This window comes from Dendrobates tinctorius, unplaced genomic scaffold (assembly GCF_039654945.1).
Source record: "Dendrobates tinctorius isolate UK_male_01 unplaced genomic scaffold, ASM3965494v1 ptg000134l, whole genome shotgun sequence".
Lineage (NCBI taxonomy): Eukaryota > Metazoa > Chordata > Amphibia > Anura > Dendrobatidae > Dendrobates > Dendrobates tinctorius.
Genome location: NW_027361802.1, coordinates 2199422 through 2226314, shown reverse-complemented (window position 1 = coordinate 2226314; position 26893 = coordinate 2199422). Strand labels below are relative to the sequence as shown.

Genomic DNA, 26893 nt, shown 5'->3' with positions numbered 1-26893 from the left:
TTTGCCAGTCCTTACCCTGGTTACCCATCCACTCCAGAATCCAGTACAAAATTATTACCCTCAACCACAAAGCACTCCATGGCTCAGCACCACCCTACATCTCCTCCCTCGTCTCAGCATACCACCCTACCTGTGTCTTCCGTTCTGCTAATGACCTGAGGTTAACATCCTCAATAATCAGAACCTCCCACTCCCGTCTCCAAGACTTTTCATGTGCTGCACCAATTCTTTGGAATAGACTACCCAGGTTAATACGATTAATCCCCAATCCCCACAGTTTTAAGCGTGCCCTAAAAACGCAATTGTTCAGACTGGCCTATCGCCTCAACGCATTAACCTAAATATCCATGTGTGGCTCATTCAAAATTTTTTACCATAACCAGGTTCCTCGCATCATGTTCTCACATGTTTTATGCATCTATTAGCCCTCTGTGTCTGTACTGTTACATATTTAGTCTGGTAACTGGTTCATGCAGCAACAGGAACACCCGATTTCTACACTATGGCTGGTCCGAACAATAAAAGCAATTGTTACCATCCACCTTTCGTGTCTCCCCTTTTTCCTTATAGATTGTAAGCTTGCAAGCAGGGCCTTCATTCCTCTTGGTATCTGTTTTGATCTGTGTTTATTGTTATGCTGTAATGTCTATTGTCTGTAGAAGTCCCGTCTATAATGTAAAGTGCTGCAGAATATGTTGGCGCTATAGAAATAAAATTATTATTATGTACGGAATTTTGAGTTCTGGACCAGAAAAAACAGACACATAACTTCTTTAAGGTCATATTAAGAAATTTATTAGCACAGAATATTAGATTTATGTAGGAAAAATGGTGTTTATAGGTGGTGTAGGGATACACGCTGTTTAGGCAGCCGCTTTCGTACACAGGAAATGTCTTTGGTCTAACAAGGCTAGGTATATTGTTTCGAGAAATTTCTTCAGGACTCAAAACAAGAAATCAGCCTTATTCGACACAGAGGTAAACAAAAATGAAAACTTTCATACATTAGCGGTCAGTGTCCAGCAATGCAGGCTCACCCGGATTACATCAAGGTTCAGCTCTTCCTGACAGTGGCCTAGTTTGTCTAACACTACAGGGGTTTCCTCCTCCCACACTCAGACAGCTCAGAGACAACTTTGCAGCCTTAAATAGGACCTGGAAAGCCCGGACTGAATCCATGGGAGCATCCATTCCCACCCAAACTCTTCTGGTCGCTCCTAAAACCTAGACCAAAAATCCGGGCCCATTAACAACTTCTTAGCAACCTACTGTTGCTAGAACCTTTCTTATCCAGGACTTGCATCACCGAGGCTAACCACCTCGGTGACACATACCTCCTGTCCAGGACTTTACCAGCTGCTTTCTTACAGTGGATATTTACTTAAAGCTTTTTCTATTTGGTTATTTTCATTTACAAATGTATTATGCTTATAGACTGTGCTTAAAATATATTAGATGTTGAAGATAAAACACAAGGTTTAGATGTTTTCGAAAAATATATCTTCTCTCCGTGAACATTTCATTTTAATTGCTTTATATAAAAGATGCATTTAATAATTATTTTATTATTAGTGCACATACTCAGAAAATAGCTCCTGAAAATGTTCCATTTACTCTGTATAACTCATATAGGCACATGTACATTTCACTCCTATGTAATTAAAATGTAGATTATATTATGGTATTGCATACTTTCCGTGTAAGTCACAATTTAGAATGTAAATCTCTGCTAGCTGAACTTAGTTCAGCAGGTTTGGTGACTCAATTATTGGCAGCCTTTCTGTACGGGCATGTATACAGAGGTAGCTGCCCAATTGAACTCCTAAGCCTATATCGTGCAGTGTTAACGTGCTACTCGAGACTCTCTCTCCTGATCTAACATCAATGTAACGCCCATTGAGTATTGTGCTCACATCTTAGGCTACGAGTCTGTCGTCACTCGATGTGACTGCAGATTTGTGAATCCTCACATCATATCATGTACACTGAGCTGTGAGGATTCTCCAGTGCCGGGAACGGTAGGAGCATGACTGCACTAGACATGCATGGACGCGATCAATGCAGGTGTATTGAGCGAGCCCAGACAAGTCTAGTCAGAATGTGACCAGAAGTATACATGTCGCTTACTTACGGTTACATGACTGCTCGCTCCTGGCACCAGCGATTCCTTATAGTACACGATTTAAGGATTAATATGTCTGTAGTCACATTGAGTGACTGCAGACTTGTAGCTTAAGGCATGACAACCTCTTTAAGTATTACAATAGGACATGTGTAAGTTCCTCGTAGGGGTCATGTTTGTCTTGGCAATCATCCAAGGGGCTGACTCTCCACGCCTCATGTTATGAATCTGTAGAACGTGCTTTGTATTGCTGTTCCTTAAACCTATATTATACAATTATATGTTGTACTTGAAGGACCATATAATGCAGTCATTCAGCTTTTATTCATAGGCCAGTATTGATATTACACACAATTCATTGTTATATTAATCCATTACATTCAATAGTCATATTAGACCAGGGGCGGACATACTGCATGTGCAGCGGGTTCAGCTCAGCCATCAGTGGCATAGGTGCAGTGCAGGCTTACATTCAAGGAATGGATCTCTTGCTTCTGTTTTTTTTTTATAACTAGGCAATTTTATTTTCATTGTAGTTTGTTCCAGGATTCAAACTCGCAACCTCTTGCATGGAACAGGCTGCACTGCTAAATATCTTTTTAAAGGGAACTTGCTGCATAAAAATGCTATTAATCTGAACCTTCCCAGCACCCACACAGAGAGCCCTGCTGCCAGGAGGAAGTGAAATTTATTTCTCCCCACAGACTTGGGCTTTCAGTCATGGAGGTGGGACGATGCCGCTTCAGTCACCGCATTACATTTTTGTCACTCCACATTGCGATAATTCCTGAAAGGTTAATAAACTACGGTATTTGTCAGCAGTTTTGAATATGCTGTTGGGTGAAGTTAGCACCATTAATTCCACAGTGGTTTACAGACATCATTATTATCCGTATCTATGTCCCTATTGGGGCTCACAATATAAATCCCCCTACTGGTATGTCTTTTAAGTGTGGGATGAAACCAGAGCATCCGAAGGAAAGCCACACAAACTCATTGTAGAACACATTGCAAATGTTGTCCTTGGTGGGATTTGAACCCAGGACAGTGCTGCCAACCAACAATGCTAACCACTGAGCTACCGTCACTTTTGGGTTTTTATAATATATAAGTCCCCCAAATGCACTTCAAAAATGAGTAGGTCCCTGAAAAAAATACATTTTTAAATTTCCTTGAAAAAGTGAAAAACTGCTGCTACAATTTTAAAGCCTCTAACATCCTCACAATAGGACATTTGACAAATGACAGTGATGTAAGGTAGACATGATGTAAATGTTAGTTATTAACTGTATTTTGTGTGGTGTGACTATCTGGTGTAAACATTCAAAGTTTGAAAACTGCAAATGTTTTCACATTTTTGTTTATTTTCTGATATTTTAATAAATTAAGCTAAACTATTGAATTTAAATTTAACACCAAGTACAATGTGTCATGAAAAAAACAATCTCTAAATCACTGGGATATACTGAAACATTACAGAGTTATTACCACCTAAAGTGATGCAAGCGAGATTTGAAAAATTTGACTTTGTCAAAAGCCAAATAGTATTCTTTTTTTGCAGGGAATATTGTACTTAGTACTTAGAGATGCAACTCTGTGTACCAGTGCATTTCTATACACCTGTATATTAGAGAACTAAAAATCAAGAGATTTTTTTCTTCAAAATTATTAAAAAACAATGAAAAACAATTACAATAATCATACTTTTAATATACTTTAAAGGGAACCTGTCAGCAGGATTGTGCTCTGTAAGCTACACAGAGTGTCAGGTCAGCACCGTTATACTGATTAAAGTGATATCTTGGTAGATGAAATCCCTCTTGTGGTTGTTACTGCGCAGTTGCTGCACAGGTGCCGCTGATGTCATTTTGCTCGAGGAAAAAAAATTGGTCTCCATCAAGATGGCGGCGCCTGCGTAGTATCATCTATCGGATCACTGTCATTTTAAAAAATTGCAACACATCACAAAAAATAAAACCTCATATAGAAATTTGGCTAAATGAAATCTAGAAAGTTTAGTAAAATGATACCTTAATATCTGTGATCCACGTTTTTCTTAACATGTAAATGAGCTGTTAATCTATGGGTCGAGTACAGTTCTCATTGTGTATCTAAGCCTATTTTAAATGAAAGGGAGAGTTACTAATGTAAGACATGTAATGACTGACAGTCTGCTCTCCTGAGCTTACTGCACAGGTGTGTGTGATAATAACTAACAGTACAACAGAGCTGAGCTTTGTCTCATTACAAACACAGGGTTAATCCTGCTGACAGATTCCATTAAAAAAATAAATAAAAAGATATGGCTGATAGAACTATGAATGAAAGATCAGAAATAAAAATGTCATTGTGTATGCATGTGTTATTTGTATGTATATACTTTATATATGCTGGTGTGCATGTGTGTACTATATTAATGCATGAGTAATGTGTAAATGCACGTGTATTACCATATGGACATCTTTTTTTAATTGCCATAATCTGGATATGTATGTAAATGTGTATGTTTAAAAGAGTGGGCCTGATGAATGGGGGTGCAGACACAACTGCACATGTGCTGTCGGCTGTCATTTCAATCTATAGTGAATTTTATTGCACTGTCTTTAATATCATTTTATTTTTCATCAGGAAATTACACATTCGCAGATTAAACAGGAAGCTGTATTACTTCATGAGAAGCTTCATGAGCTAGAAAGTCGCCGAGACCAAGCTATTGCAGAAGATAAGAGCATGGGCTCTCCACAGGAGGAGAGGGAAAAGCTCCTTAAACAGGTATCTGATAGCAAAGAAACGCGTTGTATATAGCAAAGTTGTGAATCACATCACAACACACAGTCTTTAGGTGGCTTTTTTAAAGGGAACCTTTCTTGTCATTTTTGTGTATTAAACTGCTCCCAATGCCTTGTTAGTGATGTAATGTGCATCACTAACATAGTTTTCTCAAAGAAAGGTCCCAGTATATATCTTTAAAAAAACACTTTTTAGCACTAGAAGATCATAGATCTTCTATTTCAGCCATCGGGGTGGCGTTGGAGCATTTCAGTCACGGTCAGTCAGGGTACGCTTCAAATAATGCAAGCCCATCGCAGACTGATTGCTGTGGCTGGCCCTACGCTACGGCAACCGCCTGGCAAATCTCGCACTTACGCACTGCCCATCAGCTCCCCAGGCATGCGCACTGAATCTGGGTATACGTCCCCAGCTTCATTTCAAAGTGGCGTGCATAACTTGTGCAGTCAAAACACATCATATAGCCACTGACATGCGCACATCTGAAATGAAGCCGGGGACGTACATCCGGATTCAGGGCGCTTGCCCGGGGAGCTTACGGACAGTGTGCACGCCCGGGGAGCTGGTGGCCAGTGTGCACGCCCGGGGGAGCTGACGGCCAGTGTGCATGCCCGGGGGAGCTGACGGGCAGTGTGCATGCTCGGGGAGCTGACGGCCAGTGTGCATGCCCGGGGAGCTGATGGGCAGTGCGCAAGCACGAGATTTGCTAGGCGGTTGCCATGACTTAGGGCCAGTCACTGCAATCAAGTTAGACTGCGATGGGTGTGCATAATTTCATGCCGACCCTGACTGATCCGTGACTGAATCGCTACAAAACACCACCCTGATGACTGAAACAGAAGGTCTGTGCTCTTCTAATGATAAAGTGTTTTTCTAAGCTACATACTGTGACATTTTCTTTGAGAAAAAACCTTGTTAGTGATGTACATTGCATCACTATCAAGACATTGGGAGCAGTTTAATACAGAAAAATGACAAGACCCGTTCCCTTTAACCCATTGTGACTTGGCCAGGTGTCAGCTCTCCCTGCAGACCCAGGTCTGCATCTGTATATATACTGCAGGGTGTACTGTATATACATGTGCACACTGCTGGGTACCCTGTGTAATTTCTATACACCCTGCTGGATTCCCTGTATAATATGAATACATTCAGATCTCTCCCAATCATCCATGGATTCCTCCCTATCCATAGTGGAGAGCCTCTTTAAAGAATCGGCCAACATTGTTCCCAACAAGCTACAGGAACGTTTATTAACTACCAAAGAAATCTCTATAGTGAGCTCTTTTCTTGTTTGTTCCCTGCATTAAAGGGGTTGTTCTCTTTCTATTAAATTGGTTGCTATATAAAAAAATAAGCGCTGTACTCCCCTTCCAAGGGTCCACCAGCAAGTCCTCGCTATAGTTCTTAATGTGTGGCACCATGACAGCGCGGCAGCTAATCAATGAGATTGCTGCACTGTCAGCGCCAATGCCAGACACCAGGAACTGTGGCGAAGACTCGCTGGTGGACCCAGGAAAGGGGTAAGTACAGCACCTTTTTTTTTTTAATGAAAAACTGCATCCAAGGAAGACATTTAATTGAAAGTGAGGAACCCCTTTAAGTCAGTACTAACTAGGTATTTTCTAAAGCTTAGCTGACTTATAAAAAGGTTTCACTGTTATGACGGATATCAAAGAAATACACTTTTTAATTTTACTTTGAATATAATTACTTAATTTCTTCATTTTTTCTGATTAATAGGTGAAAGAAGATAACCAGGAAATTGCTAGTATGGAGCGACAGTAAGTGTTTTTCTCTTGATAGATGGATTAGTGTTAGAGGACAATAAGCAATGTCGCCTATGTACCAGCTCGCTGCGGATCATGTCTGCAGGGGCAGATGAGACATAATAGGCTAGGCTTACACTTCTTGTAACTTTTTGTAATGAATTAATTTCCAGGAAAAATAGGACAAACTGATCATGGTTTTATGCTTATACAGCGCAAACGTTCTGGCTAAAGGGCCTGTCACACTAAGAGATATCGCTAGCAATATCGCTATAACTAGTGACGTAGCAGCGATATTGCTAGCGATATCGCTGTGTGTGATACTTACCTACGACCGCTCCCCCGCTGGTTATCGCTGATCGCGCGAGAACGTCCTGGACTGTTTCTCGTCGTCAGCTTCCTGCGGCGCTTCCTGCTGTGAGGACGAGCGACACGTGGAGCCGGGCGGGAGGACGCAGGATCGCCTGGTGTGACAGGTAAGTAGCGACCCCCGTCCCAGCGATGTCGCTGGTGAGATCTGCCTGTTTGGCAGCTCACTAGCGACCACTTAGCGATGTACCAGCGATCCTGACCGCGTCATATCACTGGTCGGGATCGCTGGTACATCGCTAAGTGTGACAGTACCTTTACACTTTTTTACAACATTGGTTGTTGGACAATTGGTCATTTATGCATTTATATGAGTTAAGATGATAAGATGACTGCACGATATAAATGTGTCATCTGCTGTTTACAGGCTTTGGAAATCGCAAAACAATTGTTGAAATCTTTCAGACAAAGGGTGATGCCCCCCCAAAAATATTATATTTAAAGAGGTATATGGTGCCTATCTGTGACATTACATTGAGGCAATGGACGATGCGCATGCAGAATTGTCATTTACTGTGGTCTGCAGCGACACTGTGCATATACACTGTGTTCCAAATTATTATGCAAATGATATTTTTCTCTGATTTTCCTAAATAGTCGGTACAAATGACAGTCAGTCTAATAAAAGTCATCACCTGTTAGAGTATACATCAAATTTTATTGAAGAAACCTCCCAATAATTACAGTATAATCTCCAAAATGAATAAAAACTCAAATTGCACTGTTCCAAATTATTAGGCACAGTAGAATTTCTAAACATTTGATATGTTTTAAAGAACTGAAAATGCTCATTTGTGGAATCTGCAGCATTAGGAGGTCACATTCACTGAACAAAAAGGATATTTTGGAGTTAAATAGCTTAACAGGCCAAGTTACATGGTAACATAGGAACCCTGCTTTGATATCACCTTCACAATTCTTGCATCCATTGAAATTGTGAGTTTTTGGAGAGTTTCTGCTTGTATTTCTTTGCATGAAGTCAGACTAGCCTCCCAGAGCTGCTGTTTTGATGTGAACTGCCTCCCACCCTCATAGATCTTTTGCTTGATGATACGCTAAAGGTTCTCTATAGGGTTGAGGTCAGGGGAAGATGGTGGCCACACCATGAGTATCTCCTTTTATGCCCATAGCAGCCAATGACTCAGAGGTATTCTTTGCAGCATGAGATGGTGCATTGTCATGCATGAAAATGATTTTGCTCCTGAAGGCACATTTCTGCTTCTTATACCATGGAAGACAGCTGTCAGTCAGAAACTCGATATACTTTGCAGAGGTCATTTTCACACCTTCAGGAACCTTAAAGAGCCCTACCAGCTGTTTCCCCATGATTCCGGCCCAAAACATGACTCTTCCACCTCCTTGCTGATGTCGCAGCCTTGTTGGGACATGGTGGCCATCCACCAAACATCCACTATTCCATCCATCTGGACCATCCAGGGTTGCTCGACACTCATCAGTAAACAAGACTGTATGAAAATTAGTCTTCATGTATGTCTGGGCCCACTGCTACCATTTCTGCTTGTGAACACTGTTTAGGGGTAGCCGAATAGTAGATTTATGCACCACAGCAAGCTTTTGAAGGATCCTACACCTTGATGTTCGAGGGACTCCAGAGGCACCAGCAGCTTTAAATATCTGTTTGCTGGTTTGTAATGGCTTTTTAGCAGCCGTTCTCTTAATCCGATGAACTTGCCTGGCAGAAACCTTCCTCATTCTGCCTTTATCAGCACAAACATGTCTGTGCTCAGAATCAACCACAAATCTCTTAACAGTACAATGATCACGTTTAAATTTTTGGGAAATATCTAATGTTTTCATCTCTTGACCAAGGCACTGCACTATTTGATGCTTTTCAGCAGCAGAGAGATCCTTTTTATTTCCTAAATTCCTTGAAACCTGTGCCCTGCTTAATAATGTGGAACATCATTCTTAAGTAGCTTTCCTTTAATTGGGCTCACCTGGTAAACTAATTATCACAGGCATTTGAGATTGATTTCAGTGATCCAAAGAGCCCTGATACACAATACCATCTATGAGTTTATTTGAAAAACAAAAAATAACATCTTTATGACACTTAAATCCAATTTGCATAATAATTTGGAACACAGTGTATTCCTCCGCGAGATGTAACCATTTAAAGAAATCTTTGCCTTTCTTCAAATCCCCCCATTATAAGGCTGTGTTTGTGTGCAGTACTGATGCAGAATGCAGAAATAAGCTTTATGTCCTCCTCTGCCTTGCATGTGGTGTTGGGTTACATGGCTGGAATCTGTGTTGTCTCAGATGAGCTAAGCCCGCTCCATACAGGACAGATTCCGTCTATATGGCCGAGATCACACAGGGGCGTGATAACATGGAAAGAGGGCTGACTAGTCTGTTGCAACTAAATGCCCTATCAACTAGTCAAAGCCCTTCATAGCATAGAAAACGGGCATTATAAATGATTTTTTTAAAAGCTCACTTGAGCAGAAAACATTATACAGGGCTGGTTAGGCAGAGAATTTACTCATAAATAAGTGAATGCTGTAAGAAAAAGTCCTACTGAGAGCTGGAAGAGTCGGGAAGAAGTTCCACAGACGATCTCTTATCAAGCTGAGGTTGAAGGTTTATTCGGAGATACACAGCAAGACAGATACAGAATAACAGAGGAGTTGGAATATGCGGGCAAAAACAGGAATACAGACAGGCAGAGATTCGCTAGGAAGTCTGGCGATGATAAGGCTCTGTGCCCTGGCCATGGTGAGGCACAGTGGCATGATGGCGATGGAATGGCCCCGATCGACAGTAACAGGGGTTTCTTATACATTATCAGAACAAAGAAAGCTGCATTTTGCCGCAGAGGGCGTTAACATTATAATTCTAAGGAGTTTTCATGGTAATCTACAGAAACGTGGTTTAGAAAAGAGAATATAATTACATAATACGAAGATATTAATTAACATTTCTTCAAGCAACACTAAAACCCATAAGTCATTGGTATCTATGGCTACTGTCCTAAAATCTTATCATTGTCTCCAGTCTAGGTCCCTAAATTCTTACATCCTGACATTTTAACTACTCTACACTTCGCTACCACACTATCACGTATAAGCATACTGACCATATATTTGGTAACCTGTGACCCTATTGATTGATCCAATCTTCCTCTACGCACATCGGCTGAGGTTGCTAGGAGACATGATCTCATTTTCCATCCTCCATTTAATACATTTTATCAGCTCTTTTGTAAAAGTTGAATCTTCTCTAACTTTCAACAAAATGGCTGCTAGAGACAACATGGCCGCTCAGTATATTATGACTGACCATTCTCTTACAAGTCCCCCTCTTGTACTCTATCCAGAGTACAACATACAGGACTGTAATATTCATTGGTGAATTACTGAAAATAAGAATATTGAGGTAATTCAGCACTTTATGCACGTGTGTGTGTAAGGCAAAAGTCCCTAAAAATAGCACAAACACATAATAAAAAAATAAAAAAATAATTCAAATAGTCCCAAATAAGTTGCACAATAGTCAAGTCTTTTGGTCTTTTTCTTCTTATTCTTTGTCTTCCGGATTTTCCTGATCTTCTCCCCCTCTCACACTAGCAGAGTCCCACTGTATAGTGTGAAACATCTTCTCCTGGTCATCCAATAGGTTCATGGTCCCAGGAGTCGAATATGAAAATCTTCAGCGGACCTGGAGAAAATAGAAAAAAAAGAGTGGAGTATCAGTCCTTACCAGAAAACTCAGTAAAATAATTAAGAAGTCTATACTGATTGATATGAACCATTTTAATCACCTTTTTAGCTTGAAAATTTGAGCAAAGACTTAACCATTGTTGTTGGGATGTAAAGCACTAGTCTATCATTAACCCGTTTGTAGTACAAGCACTCCCCCTCAATGGGCAGGGACTCAAGGGAATTGAACAGAGATGAGTCTCCATCCTTCTCCTGTGCTTTTACGAGATATTGAAGAGAAGAATAAACAAGGGGGGGGCTCTCGGGGTTTTTTTAGTAACTGCAGCGATGACTTCTTGGGGATATTTGTCCTCGCCTGTGAGTGCAGCTTCCCTGGCTGCGTGATCTACATATGCATTGCCAAGGATGTGAGGGTCAGGAATTAGCCTTTGGTGTCCTTTAATTTTGCAGAAGGACCATAATTTTGGAAATTCTTTACCCCGTTGCTCAATTTGTTTTAGAATGTCTGCATGCTTCAAGGGCTTGTTCTGAGAATCAACCATCCCCCTAAGGGCCCATACATTAAGATATAGAGTGAGTGACGACACGACATATGCGCTATCACTGAAGATATTCATTGGCTCTGGACACACGAGAATGACCTGTAAAGCTGCTTCCAATTCAGCTCTTTGAGCTGAGCAATGACCAGGGAGTTTATACTGCAGCAGCAATGGCTTAGCTGGAAACCACACAGCGAAGCCTGTGACGTAATGCCCCTCATGCCAATAGCGAGCTCCGTCAATATAGGCACAGGGGATTCCCTCTTGAAAGTCTGCTCGGAAGGGAGAGGGAGTAACATTAGCCTGTTCAATTTGACAATCGTGACTTTTTCCTGCATACTGCATCATCTGGGCTAAGTGATATTTCTCACCCACTTCGACTTGTAAGTCTCTAGTCTCAAAATCAATGATCCATTGGGCCATTCTCTGTGAATTAATACCTGAAGCTTTTCCCTTCAGCAAAGTTTTTAAAGTGACATGCGGGGTCTGTAGAATTAAAGGAGCAAATCCCACTATATGCTTCACTTGATTCATAGTCCAGTGCACGCCCAGTAGGTGCTTCATACACTGAGTGAATCCTTTTTCCACGGGGGTCAGCAACCTAGAGTAATAACCTAAGGCATACAACTGACTAGACACTTCTGGGCTTTCTTTGGGCCATTTTTGTAGGAGCACAGAAGAAATAGAGATATCACCGGTGTGAGTCTGAATGTAGAAAGGCTGGGAAGGGTCAGGGTTAATCAATGCAGCAGCTGCCGTAAGGGCGCGCTTCAATCCCTCAAAAGCCTGTAAGGCGGTTCCCTCTACATTAACAAGGTCAAAGTCATTATCAACATTTTTCAATAAATCATACAGTGGTTTAGCCAAATAAGCAAAATCTTCAATGAATTCTCTGGAAAAATTAATAAGACCCAAAAATTTTCTGAGTTCAGTAATATTAGTTGGTATGGGGACAGCCTGAATAGCTTTAACCCTATCATGCATGGGCTTCTTTCCTTCTGCTGAGACAGACACACCCAGAAATTTAACCTCTGATTTCATCAGTTGTACTTTATCTAGACTCATTTTGAGTCCTGCATCTTCTAAAGCCTGACAAACATTTTCAAGGGTTTCTCTGTGTTCACATTCATCGACAGTTTGAATCAATAAATCATCCCCATACTGTAAGACTTTGTCTCCGTAACCAAGGGATTCCAACATCTGAGCCAATGTCTGATGGAAATACACAGGAGAACTGTGAAATCCCATGGGCAGCCGCGTGCGAAGCGGAGGGCAGATTCAGGTGTTAGGGGTACTGAGAAAAAGCCATTTGCAATGTCCAAACAAGAAAACACTTTACAATCACTCCTCAGCTGCGACATAACTTCAGGGACAGATGCAACAAGGTGAGCAGCTGAGGGAGTGTACTTATTTACAAGTCTCAGGTCTACTACCATTCGAAAACTGCCATCTTCCTTTTTTACAGGTAGAATAGGACTGTTACATGGAGAATTACCTTTCACAACAACACCTTGTTTCTCCAATTCACTGACTGCTACCCTTATGTAAGGGATTGCGTCCTCCGGAATACGGTACTGACGCTGGAAAGGTGGCAGTTTTTCACCATCAACTTTAACCTGAGTTTGCATTAACCCACAATCAGTTTTCTTTGAGATCCACAATTCAGGGAACTTTTGCTTCAATTCATTCTTTAAAGCATCATTGTCAGCATTTTCAACATTTTCACCAGTACATACTCTGAAACTAGCAATGGGTAATTTATGACTCTCCTCCTCCTCTACAGGGACAATTACAGAACAGATAGTGGCTTCTTTCTTCCGCCACAAGACTTTGTTACATAAATCAACAACAATTCCCATTGCTCCCAAAACATCAGTTCCCAAAATAGTGGACCGTAACTGTGGGTTTACCCAAAAAGCGCATCGAAGACCCCTTTGCTTCGATCCCCCTGTGTCCTGAAATCTCAGGTTTACTGGACGACTTTTTACTGCTTGAATACAGGAGTCCTCAAATTCTACAAAAGTGTAGTCTCAGGCAGTCCAGGGGGTGACTGCAATTTGTGTCATGTTATTGAAACTGAGGCTCCTGTATCGATGAGGATGTCCTCCCAAGGCAGCCCCTCTATTCTCCCTCTGACATAAGGTCTACCGTCCTTGCCCAGGGAAAGGGGGGCAAGGAGGGTAAGGGGAACAGGGGGAGCACTCCATCAATCAGTGTTACCTGCCGTGGGAAGCCCGAAAAATCCATCATCCCCATCTGGACATGGCTTCCGTCCAACAGCTGCCATCTCCGCCCCAAAGAGATCCTTAGTCAGGGTCCGGTCCTCATGTTCCCGTAGCTCCTTGATCAGGGGAGCGTAGGGACGAGGAGGAGTGACCCCTCCCTTAATAGCATGGACCTCCGGGTGCGGATGAGTGAAAGCCATTGGGGAAGGGGCAGGAGCAGAAGGCTCCTGTGAGACTGGGTTAACCATTTGAAGACCGCTGTACTGCTGATACTGCCTAGGGTCATTCACTGCTGGATACGGAGGTCTAACTCCGAAAGGTGGTCTAGAAAACTCCCGGGGCCGTTGGGGGTTAAAGGGCTCCCTGGGTTCTTGGGATATAGGCCCTGGCACAAAGTTGGGACAAAAACGTCTAACATGTCCCAGATGTCCACAAAAATAACACAAGGGAGGACCTCTCATGGGATCCCGTGGGGGCTCTGCCGAACGGGACCTACCCATTCTCGGCAGCTGCGCATACCCCCCGGAACTCCTGGCCTCCCGGAATCAGCAGATACACCCCGAGGTGAATGGCATGCAAAAACATTAGACTCATCACCCCTCACCTCGGATTGCATCGTCCTAACAAAACACTCACTTACTTTCCTCCCAATTAGGCAACATTTTTTTAATAAATTTAAGATGGACCAGGAACATTTGGCCTGGGATTTTTCTCTCGGGGTAGAAGCAGCATCACACCTAACCTAGGGTCTGCATGTGCTGGAGCTGTCGGGACAATATATCTTTCCTCAACTGTGTCTGCATAAGCTGGAGCTGTTGGGACACTATATCTTGTTATGTACTACTTCACTCATTCTCCTAACTCTCTTCTCCAGTCTACAACTGTATTTACATCAGCACTGTGTCCCGAAGCTACAGTGTCCATCTGTGACATAACTGCTCTCAGCTGCTGCTGCTGCTCGCACCCCTCCTCTCTGTGCTTCCATGCTAGCTCCAGCATCTCACCCAGCTTTTCTAATCTCTCCCTATACACTGCCCCTCCCCGGGTGATCATGTTAACATATTGCTGTGTAAGCTACCTATCAAGAGCCTGATCAAAAGTTATGACTGTCTTACACAAAGCCACTACTTGGCTATTAGCTTAACCTAGCGAATTTTTTCTATCTAGTTCCCTGTTCTTTGTGGTAAACCAACGCATACAATTTAACCACGTGGTTTCCACATTAACCCCCTCCAGCTGGGGTGTGCCAGCATATTTATCTGCCTGCTTCCGGAACCACTCCATATTTACAGTGGTCTACAAGGACGAGTTTTACTCTGTTCTAGTATCAACAAATGCAATTTAAGCAACGTTAGATACTCACACCTCTCTCGAATGGAAGACCTCCTGCCGGCTGTTTGGGGTCGACCAGATATCAAAAGAGGTGCAGCCGTGATTCCAGCCTCACTCGTTAGCTTGCCAGGCATCTCCCCACGCCCTTTTAAAGCTTCTTGCTACCGGGCACACAAAAAAATTCTCACGTCCTTGTAGATAGCTTCTTCTTAGTTACTCATCTTTTTATAGTCTTTTTTTTGTCCGTGGTTTTATTATAAAAAAACTCGGGCAGGCGGTCTCGGAGCGATCACGAGAGGTTCTCCTTCAGGCTGGCTTACTTTGATCGGTTTCACGTGTGGCCACACTCGTTTCTTTTATTTTTTCTCTTCCTCTTCCCACCTCCAAGCCCTCATCTGCAGCCTCTTCCGGTGGATCTTCTGGAGGCAGCTCTCCGGAGCTGCTCCTCCCTTCTGGCAATCGCCACTTGTAAGAAAAAGTCCTACTGAGAGCTGGAAGAGTCGGGAAGAAGTTCCACAGACGATCTCTTATCAAGCTGAGGTTGAAGGTTTATTCGGAGATACCCAGCAAGACAGATACAGAATAACAGAGGAGCTGGAATATGCGGGCAAAAACAGGAATACAGACAGGCAGAGATTCGCTAGGAAGTCTGGCGATGATAAGGCTCTGTGCCCTGGCCATGGTGAGGCACAGTGGCATGATGGCGATGGAATGGCCCCGATCGACAGTAACAGGGGCTTCTTATACATTATCAGAACAAAGAAAGCTGCATTTTGCCGCAGAGGGCGTTAACATTATAATTCTAAGGAGTTTTCATGGTAATCTACAGAAACGTGGTTTAGAAAAGAGAATATAATGACATAATACGAAGATATTAATTAACATTTCTTCAAGCAACACTAAAACCCATAAGTCATTGGTATCTATGGCTACTGTCCTAAAATCTTATCATTGTCTCCAGTCTAGGTCCCTAAATTCTTACATCCTGACATTTTAACTACTCTACACTTCGCTACCACACTATCACGTATAAGCATACTGGCCATATATTTGGTAACCTGTGACCCTATTGATTGATCCAATCTTCCTCTACGCACATCGGCTGAGGTTGCTAGGAGACATGATCTCATTTTCCATCCTCCATTTAATACATTTTATCAGCTCTTTTGTAAAAGTTGAATCTTCTCTAACTTTCAACAAAATGGCTGCTAGAGACAACATGGCCGCTCAGTATATTATGACTGACCATTCTCTTACAAATGCTGCTAGGCTGGAGAGCATGGGGGACCTGACAGGTTCCCTTTAAGCCAGTAAGTCATGCTATACAAAATATAAATAACATTTCTAATATGTCTACTTTACATCAAGATCAAGTTGAAATATCTTTTTTTTGTAAGGAAGTTAGGCTTTTTTCACATTTGCGTTTTTTAGCGCTGGAAAAAAACGCATATGTGCGCATGCGTTTTTTCCCCTATATTTAACATGGGTGCGCATACCTGCGCGCTTGTAAGCGCATGTATGCGATTTTCATGCGCTGCGTTTTTTTGGGGTGTGCGTTTGTATTTTCCAGACGCAGCATGTTGCATTTTTTGGCCCTGCAAAAAAGCACATGCGCACATATGCGCACGTTTTGCGCTAAAAATGGCCATTATAGCCTATGGATGCGCATATGTGCGCACTGGCATGCTCATGTATGCGTTTTTTTGCATATGCGTTTTTTTTTTTTAACCATGGAATTTAGGGGTTTGGGTTAGAGTTAGGGTTAGTTAAGGGGGTTTAGGGTTAGGGTCAGGGTTAGGGTTGGGGTTTGGGTCAGGGTTAGGGTTAAGTATGGTTTGGTTAAGGGTTAGGGTCAGGGTTAGGGTCAGGATTAGGGTTAAGTATGGTTTGGTTAAGGGTTAGGGTTAGGGTCAGGGTTAGGGTTAAGTATGGTTTTGTTAAGGGTTAGGGTCAGGATTAGGGTTAAGTATGGTTTGGTTAAGGGTTAGGGTCAGGGTTAGGGTTAGGGTCAGGGTTAGGGTTAGGGTCAGGGTTAGGGTTAAGTATGGTTTTGTTAAGGGTTAGGGTCAGGGTTAGGGTCAGGATTAGGGTTAAGTATGGTTTGGTTAAGGGTTAGGGTCAGGGTTAGGGTCAGGGTTAGGGTTATGGTCAGGGTTAGGGTTAGGGTCAGGGTTAGGGTTAAGTATGGTTTTGTTAAGGGTTAGGGTCAGGGTTAGGGTCAGGGTTAGGGTCAGGGTTAGGGTTAGTTAGGGTTTAGGGTTTGGGTTAGGGTTAAGTATGATTTGGTTAAGGGTTAGGGTTAGGGTCAGGGTTAGGGTCAGGGTTAGGGTTAGTAAAGTCATGGTTTGGGTTAGTGTGAGGGGCCGCCTAATGTTGGAAAAAAACGCAAACGCGGTAAAAACGCACTAAAAACGCATACAAACGCATAAAAACGCTGCGTTTTTTTCATGCATGCTCATAAAAATGCTTGAAAAAAACGCAGCAGTTGTATGCTTTTGTATGCGTTTTTTCAATGCTTTTTTTGCGGGAAAAACGCGCTGCAAAAAAAAGCAAGTGTGAAACTAGCCTTAGAAGGGTGTTTCCAACAAAATTTACAAAACTGTTTTTTAGGGACCACACCACATTTGAAGTGACTTTGAGGGGCATATATGACAGAAAATACCCAAAAGTGACACTATTATAAAAACTACACCCCTCAAAGTTCTCAAAACTACATTCAAGAAGTTTATTAACCCTTTAGGTAATTCACATGAATCAAACCAATGTGAAAGGAAAAAATGAACATTTTAATTTATAATATAAAATGTTCATTTAGCCCCAAATTTTGCATTTTTACAAGAGCAACAGGAGAAAAAGAACCATACAATTTGTTGTGTAATTTCTCCTGAGTGCACTGATGCCCCATATGTGTTGGAGAACTACTGTTTTGGCGCACAGCATGGCTCGTAAGGGAAGGAGCGCCAATTGACTTTTAGAGCACAAAATTGGCTGGAATAGATATTGGACGCCATGTCCATGTTTGCAGAGCCCCTGATGTGCCTAAACAGTGGAAACCCCCCCATAAGTGGCCTCATTATGGACACTACACCTCTCAAGGAGCTTCTCTAGAAGTGTGGTGAGCACCTTGAACCGACAGGAGCTTAACAGAATTCTATAACTTTGAGCCGTGAAAATGAAAAAATATTTTTTCCCGCAAAAATGTTGTTTTGGCCTCAATTTTTTCATTTTCACAAGGGGAACAGGAGAAAATGGACCATACAATTTTTTGTGGAATTTGTCCTGAGTACACAGATACCCTACATGTGGTGGAAAATTACTGTTTGGACGCATGGCAGGGCTCAGAAAGGAAGAAGCACCAATTGAGTTCTGAAGTGCAATTTTGGCTGGAACAGCTTGTGGATTGTATGTCACATTTGAAAGGCCCCTGACATGCCTATACACATTGGAACCCCCGACAAATGACCCTATTTTGGAAGCCAACTCATGAGAAATTCATCTAGTGGTGTAGTGAGCATTTTTAACCCTCAGGCGATTCACAGAATTGTATAACATTAGGCTGAGACAATGGAAATTTACCATTTTTCCCACTAAAATGTTGCTTTGGCCCCAAGTTTTCGATTTTCAAAAGAAAATGAAGACAAAATATGTTATGTAATTTCTCCTGAGTACACCAATACATTATATGTGGTCGAGAACGACTTTTGAGGCACAGTGCAAACCTCAGAAGTGAAGAAGCACCGGTGCTTGGAGTGAGAGACCTTCACTCCGTACATGTGTAAGGGGGGAGCAGGATGGTAGTCGTAGCCGAGGTCACCGGGGCACTGGTGTCCTGACCTCCTCCCAGAAAAACCATCAGCTTCTTCCGGTGTACCTGTTCGAGATGCTGGTCCACCATCAGGGATTCCACAGTGGTGTTGCACAGCTCCTGCACTGTTAGCTCCAGTGCTCTGGGTTAAAATAACAGACACAGATACCGGTTCTGATTCCAAAACAATGAGTTTACTTTCTTCTTGAACGGTCCCAGACACATCAGTTACATTACAGTTCACACAGCCTTCCCCCTGCACTTTCCCTTGCTTAGTTTCTACGTCCTCACGCACAGTCCAGGGTAGTACCACCCCAGGCAGTACCACAGCATCACTCCAGTGAAACCTCAATCCATAGGGGATACCCGTTCATCCGCTTTGCCTCAGACTTGCAGGTCTCAGCCCTATTTAAGATCTGCCACATGGTGAATCCTCTGCGCCCTGCACGACTCTTGGACCACTCTTTCCTTTCTGTTTCCACTGCTGTCTCAAACTGTAATGTCCTTCTCTGCTTCTCCACAAGGTTACGCAGCTGCTGTGGCATCCTGGGCCTAGAGCCCTTGTGGACCTGTCGAACGTGCTCTCCCTTCTGAACTATTCCTACAACCTACATTAACTTAACCCACAGCAGCTCCTCCTACAATTAACTATGTGTGTGCTCTTACTAAACCATCTAGAAACTTCCTACAGCTATACCTGCCAAGGCCCACTAGTGTTGCCCCTTTGCAAAACTACACTTACCCAGTCTATGTATACTACAAGTGCCCTCCTCTAATGTTCCCAAAGGATGCACTAACTAAAGGCATAATATGGCATACAGCATAATATAATACATCATGGTAACACATAATGTTGCAGTACCAATGAACAAGAGGTAATACACCGTTGTGTAGCAGTACCGAAACATCATAAAACTGTACATTAATTTACAATACACATTACTGTTAGAACTCTTTAAAGGGGAGGTAGCATTAAAGAGATATTCTGCTCAATCCCTTACATATGTACGGTGGTTTGCGGGAACGCACCTCCCGCAGCGCCGTAAATGTGCGGCAGATGTCATGAAGGGGTTAAGCAGTTAGGAGTATTCTCATCTTATTAAATTGCTTTAGTTAGTAAGACAGCATGAAAATAGGCAAGTTTGCAAATGACTTTCTTTTTTTATCTGCAACCATTTTCCTGCTGTGACTGCTTTTATCTTACATGGTGTACAGCTGGTTTCTATGGATCTTGACCACCAGAGCCTGGCTGAGTTTGCGCAGTAGCTATATTCCAAGAGAGACACTAACTCCTAACATCTCAGCCATGTCTCAAGCTTATTGATTTCTATACAACAATTAGCTCCTGTTACAAATCTTTCAAAATTTTTAGCCCCACCATATTCAGTTTCCAAAACAGTTCTCCTAATCAGGCCTGACTTTTCTGAGCCTGTGCTTGTTTGAATGCCCAGTGATCTTTATATGTAAATAAAGTGATGACATTGTAGACTCAGAACAAACCACTGATTGCTGAATATGTTGCAGTGGAACTATAAAGCTCAGCACAAGTTCTACTAATTCTACAGCTCTTGTACTGACAAGAAATGTCAGTCAAGGAGGAGTGTCTACCCCGCAGAATCCAGGAAGAATGGACACTGAAGAACTGTGAACTGCTCAAGACAACTTGACAATACCCCTTTGACATCTTCTTTCACTTTTGACTTGCAGCTACGAAATTTGCAGGCTCCCTGATGGTATCAAATGGGATCAATAACATTGACTCAGGGCGCAAAGAACAAACTCTTACATAGCCCCATTGACCGAATATTGAAAACGTTGCATGTATCAGAAAATTACACCACAAGCGAATTTTTTTCCTTTTACAATGTTCCGAATTATTTTTTCACTACTTAAAAATAAACGTGGGCGCGTGGCCTGACAATGGCTCCAAGTGGATGTGTTCACTAAAGTTTCTGCTGCTCCCAGGGATTCAAGGGCCATGGAGAAGGCTAAATGCTGCAAAAAAAGAACTCTAGGACATCAGTCATCGAGTAGCAGCAAAGGAGAGGTGAGGAGGATGACCAGCTGTGTATTTGCAGTGATGGCGAAGCCTGTGAGAGGAGAGAGAAGAGGGCCGTGTGTCTTCAAGCTTGAAGCAGAGCAAGATCCCTCCTGCTGAAACTGTCTTGGTCCCCTTAGGACAAATGTACTGCAGCCTACTGTGTGAAGAAAAGCAAGTAGGGAGCTGTGTGTCTGTGCTTCAGTTCCCGGTGTGCTCCCTCCTATCAATGCTTATCAGGGCTGTCCCTGGACAGACACACAATATCTGAGAAAGTTTACCCTCCCCTGTCAGCACTTAACAGGATGCTCTACTCTCTGGCTGGCTACATTGAGTCTTGGGACACTGTGAATAGTGCTTTCCTACTGTCAGTGCTTATCAGAAGCGCTCTTGCTGCCACATAGATTCTGGGACTCTGAGAAAAGTGTATGGCAGGCAGGAAGACAAGGTGGCAAAAGTGTTTCTACACTGGAGGCAACAAATCCTCCCTGCTGAACTCTGGCAGAGCCCCCTCTGTATGAACTGAGGGAAGTGTATATGTAAAATCCACTGGGCTCTTTATAGCTAAGAGTTAACTGGATCCTGTGTCACTGAGGGGTTAAAAAGTGAAACCAAACATTGTGCCCTAAAGACACTTTTAGGCTCCTTAGTCTGGAAGACCAGTGTGTGTGGGATATGGGCAGGAAATGCAGAAAGTCCTCCACATCATTAACCCCAGCTTCTTCGAGATCAGGCATCATCCAAAGATACTTAACAGACATGCCAGGCTCTGCCCCAGATCAAGATTCTAAAATGGCGTCTGATGCTCCCTCTCACACTGCCTCCCCTTCCTCACAAGAGGATATCTCCAGAGAAAATATGCAAGAAGGTGCAGGAAGGAGAGACATCCACTCCAACACCTCTTCTATACCTTCATCAAGCTCTGCTAAAACCCCTGCGGTGACACCATCTCAGAATCTGGCATTGATGATGGAAGAAATCAAAGATCTCCATTCTCAAATGGGTAATATTCTGACCAAAGCAGATATGGAAGGTTATATTACCTGCTCGGAAAATCTGTATAACTCTGAGATACACGGCCTGAATGTGTAAATCTCACAAGTCGCCGATAGAGTGACCCATTTGGAATCTTCCTCTGTCACAGCTGCCACAGAACAAAAGGTGCAAAGTCAATTAATAGAATGCCATTCTACACAGATTGACTCATTATTTGGTATGATAGAGGACCTCGAGAATCGAAAACGCCGCAATAATATTCGCATGCGGGGTTTACCTTAAGCAGCTGGCACATCAGATCTTATTCCCACCATTTGCGGCATCTTTAACACGCTCCTGGAAAGGCCACCTACTAAAGAAATACTTATTGACAGAGCACACCGAGTTTTAAGACCCCGCAACAATGACACAGACATGCCCAGAGATGTATTTTGCCGAGTTTATTATTTCAAAACCAAAGAAGAAAATATGAGATGGGCTGGGTCCAAAAGGCCTATGGATTTTGATGAGGCCCATTTACCTTTTAAGGCGGACTTATCTAGGTCAGCCTTAGCAAAACGTAGGGCTCTGTGCCCACTGTTGGAAGTTCTCAGAGAAAGAAATGTTCCCTACTCGTGTGGTTTTCCCTTCCAATTACAAGTGCACAACCAGCATGTAACTTTCTTTCTGATGAACCCACATGGATTGCGGTCATTCCTAGAGGACCTGGATCTGCCAGAAATTACTGTCTATGATTTGCCCACAAATCCATTGACTCCTTCGGACTCCTACGTGAATCATCGACAAATACAAGAATCCCAAAGACCCAGAAGACGACCATCCTCTCATTCTCATCCAATTGAACAATATCTGTGCTTGTTTCAGTTTCATTCTAGGAGATTCAATGAAAGCTTGTCTATTGAATTTTATATGTCACTTGCCAAGTTCCTTTTTTAGTGTTTATATTGTGGACTTAGGTGTAACTGGACCTCTTAGAATCATAAGATAATTTATTTTATATAATGTGATTCATACTGTGGATATCCGAGTGTGATGTCATTCATCTATCTTGGATTTGAAGGAGATACTACTGAGCCCTTAGTCTAATAATTTAGACACAAATATGCAATCTACATTGTGTGAATGTGAGAAGATTTCTGAGCATACAAGTAGATACCTGTAGTTAGTATGATAGACTAACACAACTTTCAGAAACACCTAACGATCTAAAATGATCACTGGGATATGTTTTAATATGGTTAATTACTGTATTTTCCTTTCCAAGATCCCGGAAGTTATTCAGTGTTGCCTTGAAAGACACTTGTCAATTAGGGCAACTTGTTTTATCCAAGTTTACTTGGGAAGGACTCTACTACCGAACGGTTTCCTTTTCCCTTCTTTACATCCTTGTCCTAGGATTGAGGATTTGGCCTATTCTCTATATAGGCTTATTTCAACCTCTTCTATCTCTATTCTTTACCTATATCTTCTCTATCTCTGTACTTTCTTCCTTGTCCATCCACCTACACTAAGTTGAAATTGGTAATATCAGACATGGCATCAATTAAGGTAGCTTCTCTAAATGTTAGAGGGTTTAATGTCCCGCAAAAACGTTCTCAAATTCTATACGGCATGCATAAAATAGGAGTGCAAATTACTTTCTTACAGGAGACCCATTTTAAAAGTAATCACTTCCCAGAAATGAAGAACCAGTACTACACAACCTGGTATCATACAGTGGGGAAAAAAAGTATTTAGTCAGTCAGCAATAGTGCAAGTTCCACCACTTAAAAAGATGAGAGGCGTCTGTAATTTACATCATAGGTAGACCTCAACTATGGGAGACAAACTGAGAAAAAAAAATCCAGAAAATCACATTGTCTGTTTTTTTTTCATTTTATTTGCATATTATGGTGGAAAATAAGTATTTGGTCAGAAACAAGCAATCAAGATTTCTGGCTCTCACAGACCTGTAACTTCTTCTTTAAGAGTCTCCTCTTTCCTCCACTCATCACCTGTAGTAATGGCACCTGTTTAAACTTGTTATCAGTATAAAAAGACACCTGTGCACACCCTCAAACAGTCTGACTCCAAACTCCACTATGGTGAAGACCAAAGAGCTGTCAAAGGACACCAGAAACAAAATTGTAGCCCTGCACCAGGCTGGGAAGACTGAATCTGCAATAGCCAACCACCGAAGAGGATAGCAGGAACAGGCTAAGCCACCAGGACACCAGAGAGGTTGGTAACAAAGTGGATTGCAGACCCCGGATCCTAACAACACAACTAGCAGTAGCCATGGAGCGTTCCTACGATGCCCTAGACGCCTCGGCACGGCCGGAGAACTAACTAAGCCTAAAGCCAGAAAGGTGAAATCTAAACTGCCCCGGAGCAGATCCCCAAAGGAATAGACAGCCCCCAAACATATATTGTCAGTGAGACCAGATGAGACACAAACATAGGCAGAAAATAGACTGAGCAAATGATGGGGCCCAAGCTGTCTAGATAGGACAGGACAGAAAAGATACTGTTTGCAATCACGCAAAAACCCTGAAATACCAACACATCTGATATACAAAAAACCTGAGGCCACACGACCTCACCCCCACTAGATCAGCATTCTGGTGTGAACTGGAAGCAAAGCAAAAGATACCAATATAACAGGGGACTGAACAAACTGACACAAGCTGTAACATATGGAGCGGGGCCCAGCTCTGCCTCCAGCAGGGAGTACTCTGAACCCTCGCAACAAAGCAGAAAGCAAAAAAAGGCACAACCAGATTAGATGCAAAGGATTAGCAAAAGAATCACTTAACTGAACCATGCAGATCAAGCAGGAGACAGAAGAACTCAAAATGCACAAGGAGGAAATCACCAGCAACCACCAAGGGAAACCTGCTCACTTATATGCTCCCAGCCAGTAATCCCAGATTCCCAATTATCTTCGTCAAGTGGCAAACTTCCATCCAACTGGGCAGCTCCACTACTCCCAGTAACCACCAGAGGGAGCTCCAGCTCATAAGTCCGAGCAAGGGAATTTACAACAACTAACCCAACTTCATTTGAAAATTGATCAATACATGAAAGACACTGCTATTCCCTCAATACCAGATGACACAAAGGCATCCACAGAGCAAGCATTTGAAGAAGAGGAGGTACTTTAAGTCATCAAAATGCCCAGGTCCAGATGGTTACTCTGCCAAATTTTATAAAACATTTGCTATGCAATTAACACCATTATGCTCAAGTTACAGGCCAATATCCTTAATTAACATTGATGTTAAACTTTTTTCCAAAATCATAGCGACCAGATTAGCCCCCCTGATGCCGCATATTGTGCACAACGATCAAGTAGGATTTGTGCCCCAGAGGAAGGCAAGAGACAATACGATAAATATAATTCTGCTAATGTCCCATACAAAATTGAAAAAGATCCCAGCATGCATTCTATCGGTTGATGCTGAAAAAAAGCATTTGACCTGGTTAGCTGGCCATTTCTACATAGTGCTCTTTAACAAATCAGTTTAGGTCCCAACATTCTCAACAAATTATTGACTTTATATCAAGACTCCTCCGCCAAGGTCCGTTGCAATGGCATCTATTCAGAATCTTTTGGAGTGTCGAATGGAACAAGACAGGGGTGTCCACTCTCCCCGTTATTGTATGTTATTGTGTTGGAACATTTGGCAATGGCCCTCAGGAAAAATTCCAACATTCAAGGAATCCCTGTCGGGCACAAATTTCATAAATTGGCGCTATATGCAGATTACTTTCTATCGTACATCATTAATCCTAAAACATCACTTCCCTCTATTCTGAAAGAATTTGAGACATATATAATCGACTGAGTAATTTTAAGGTAAATCTTTCTAAGTCAGAGATTTTGAACTAAAATATCCAACAGGAGGAGGCACAATTGTTAAAGGGATCCTTTCCTTTCCGTTGGTGTAATGGTTCTATGAAATATTTTGGGGTCTAATCGCCCTCAGACTTGTCCCCGCTCTTCCATCTGAATCATGAGCCTTTGCTCAGTTGTGTCAAAGCAGAGCTCAAGGCTTATGACGAAACACGATTATCTTGGTTCGGTAGAATTAACGTATTAAAGATGGACATTCTGCCGAAACTGCTTTATGTATTTCAAGTGGTTTCAATTGCACTCCCCTTTTTTTTTTTTAAGCAATTGAATACAGTCTGTAACAATTTCAATTGGAGATCAAAAAGATTGAGACTGGCCATTACATTTTTGGCTAGATCTAAAACTCAAGGGGGGGGGCGGCCTCCCAAATTTTCAACTTTATCATGCTGCGGCTGTGCTGGGGTGGATGGTGGACTGGTTTCATGGTGTAAACCAGAAGCGTTGTGTAATTCTTATTGTGCCTAGACTTAAATTCTCTACCCTGGATTTCTGATCACTTTCGTTCTTCAAAGGAACCACTCCTCCCATTAACAGTTGATCTTCTCAAAGTTTAGGACCAATTGGTAAAACAACTTAAAATTTCTAAGATTTCAGGACCTATGACACCATCGATCATTGACAATCCAGAATTCCCCCCACAGTTGGAGTGAGTAAATTCCTGGTTTTCAACTATAAAACCATCAGGTCCTTGTCCTTGCAAATTTCAGAAATATACCATCGCTAAATGAGGTTAAAGCTCTCTACCCCGATCAAACCATACCTTGGTTTTCATACCTCCAGTTCCTTTCATTCATTGATTCCCTTCACTCGTTTTTGGTGCTCATGTCTGACCCTACTCAGTTTGATTCATAGCTGATTGGAGAAGTTGCACCGAAGCATATGATTTCCCAAAATATATTAGATTTTGTCATCTCAGGCTAATACAGAGCTCCTATGGTTCAAGAAAGAGTGGGAGAGAGAGAGATTGGGATGACCTTCTCAGAGGAGTAATGGAACAAAACTTTCCTTTGCACACACATACTTCCATTCGTCTTGCAAAGCTCAAGAAAAAAATTACAAAATCAGAACTAGATGGCATCGATGCACAGCAGATCTTCATAAGATATCTCCTTCTGTCTCCAAAAAATGCTGGAGATGTGAAAATGCTGAAGGCACTATGCGTCATATCTGGTGGGAATGCCCTCAAATGAGTGGCCTTTGGATCAAAGTCTTTGATGCTCACAAACACATTACAGGGCAATCATTATCTAGAACTCCCCAAATTGAACTTCTTTCTATGATACCAGGGTCTTTTAACCGCTTCCCGACCGCCAGCGGTAGATATACGTCG

General features: G+C 42.3%; 1 protein-coding gene across 3 annotated transcripts in view; it reads left to right on the top strand.

The window, feature by feature from the left end:
• IFT74 (intraflagellar transport 74) overlaps window positions 1-26893 on the top strand; it is a 181917-nt gene that overhangs the window by 94318 nt on the left and 60706 nt on the right. For all 3 annotated transcript variants that reach the window (XM_073543682.1, XM_073543683.1, XM_073543681.1), the window contains 2 exons: window positions 4751-4894; window positions 6656-6696. In XM_073543682.1, the coding sequence (XP_073399783.1) occupies window positions 4751-4894; window positions 6656-6696 (185 nt within the window). The remainder of the gene's footprint in view (window positions 1-4750; window positions 4895-6655; window positions 6697-26893) is intronic.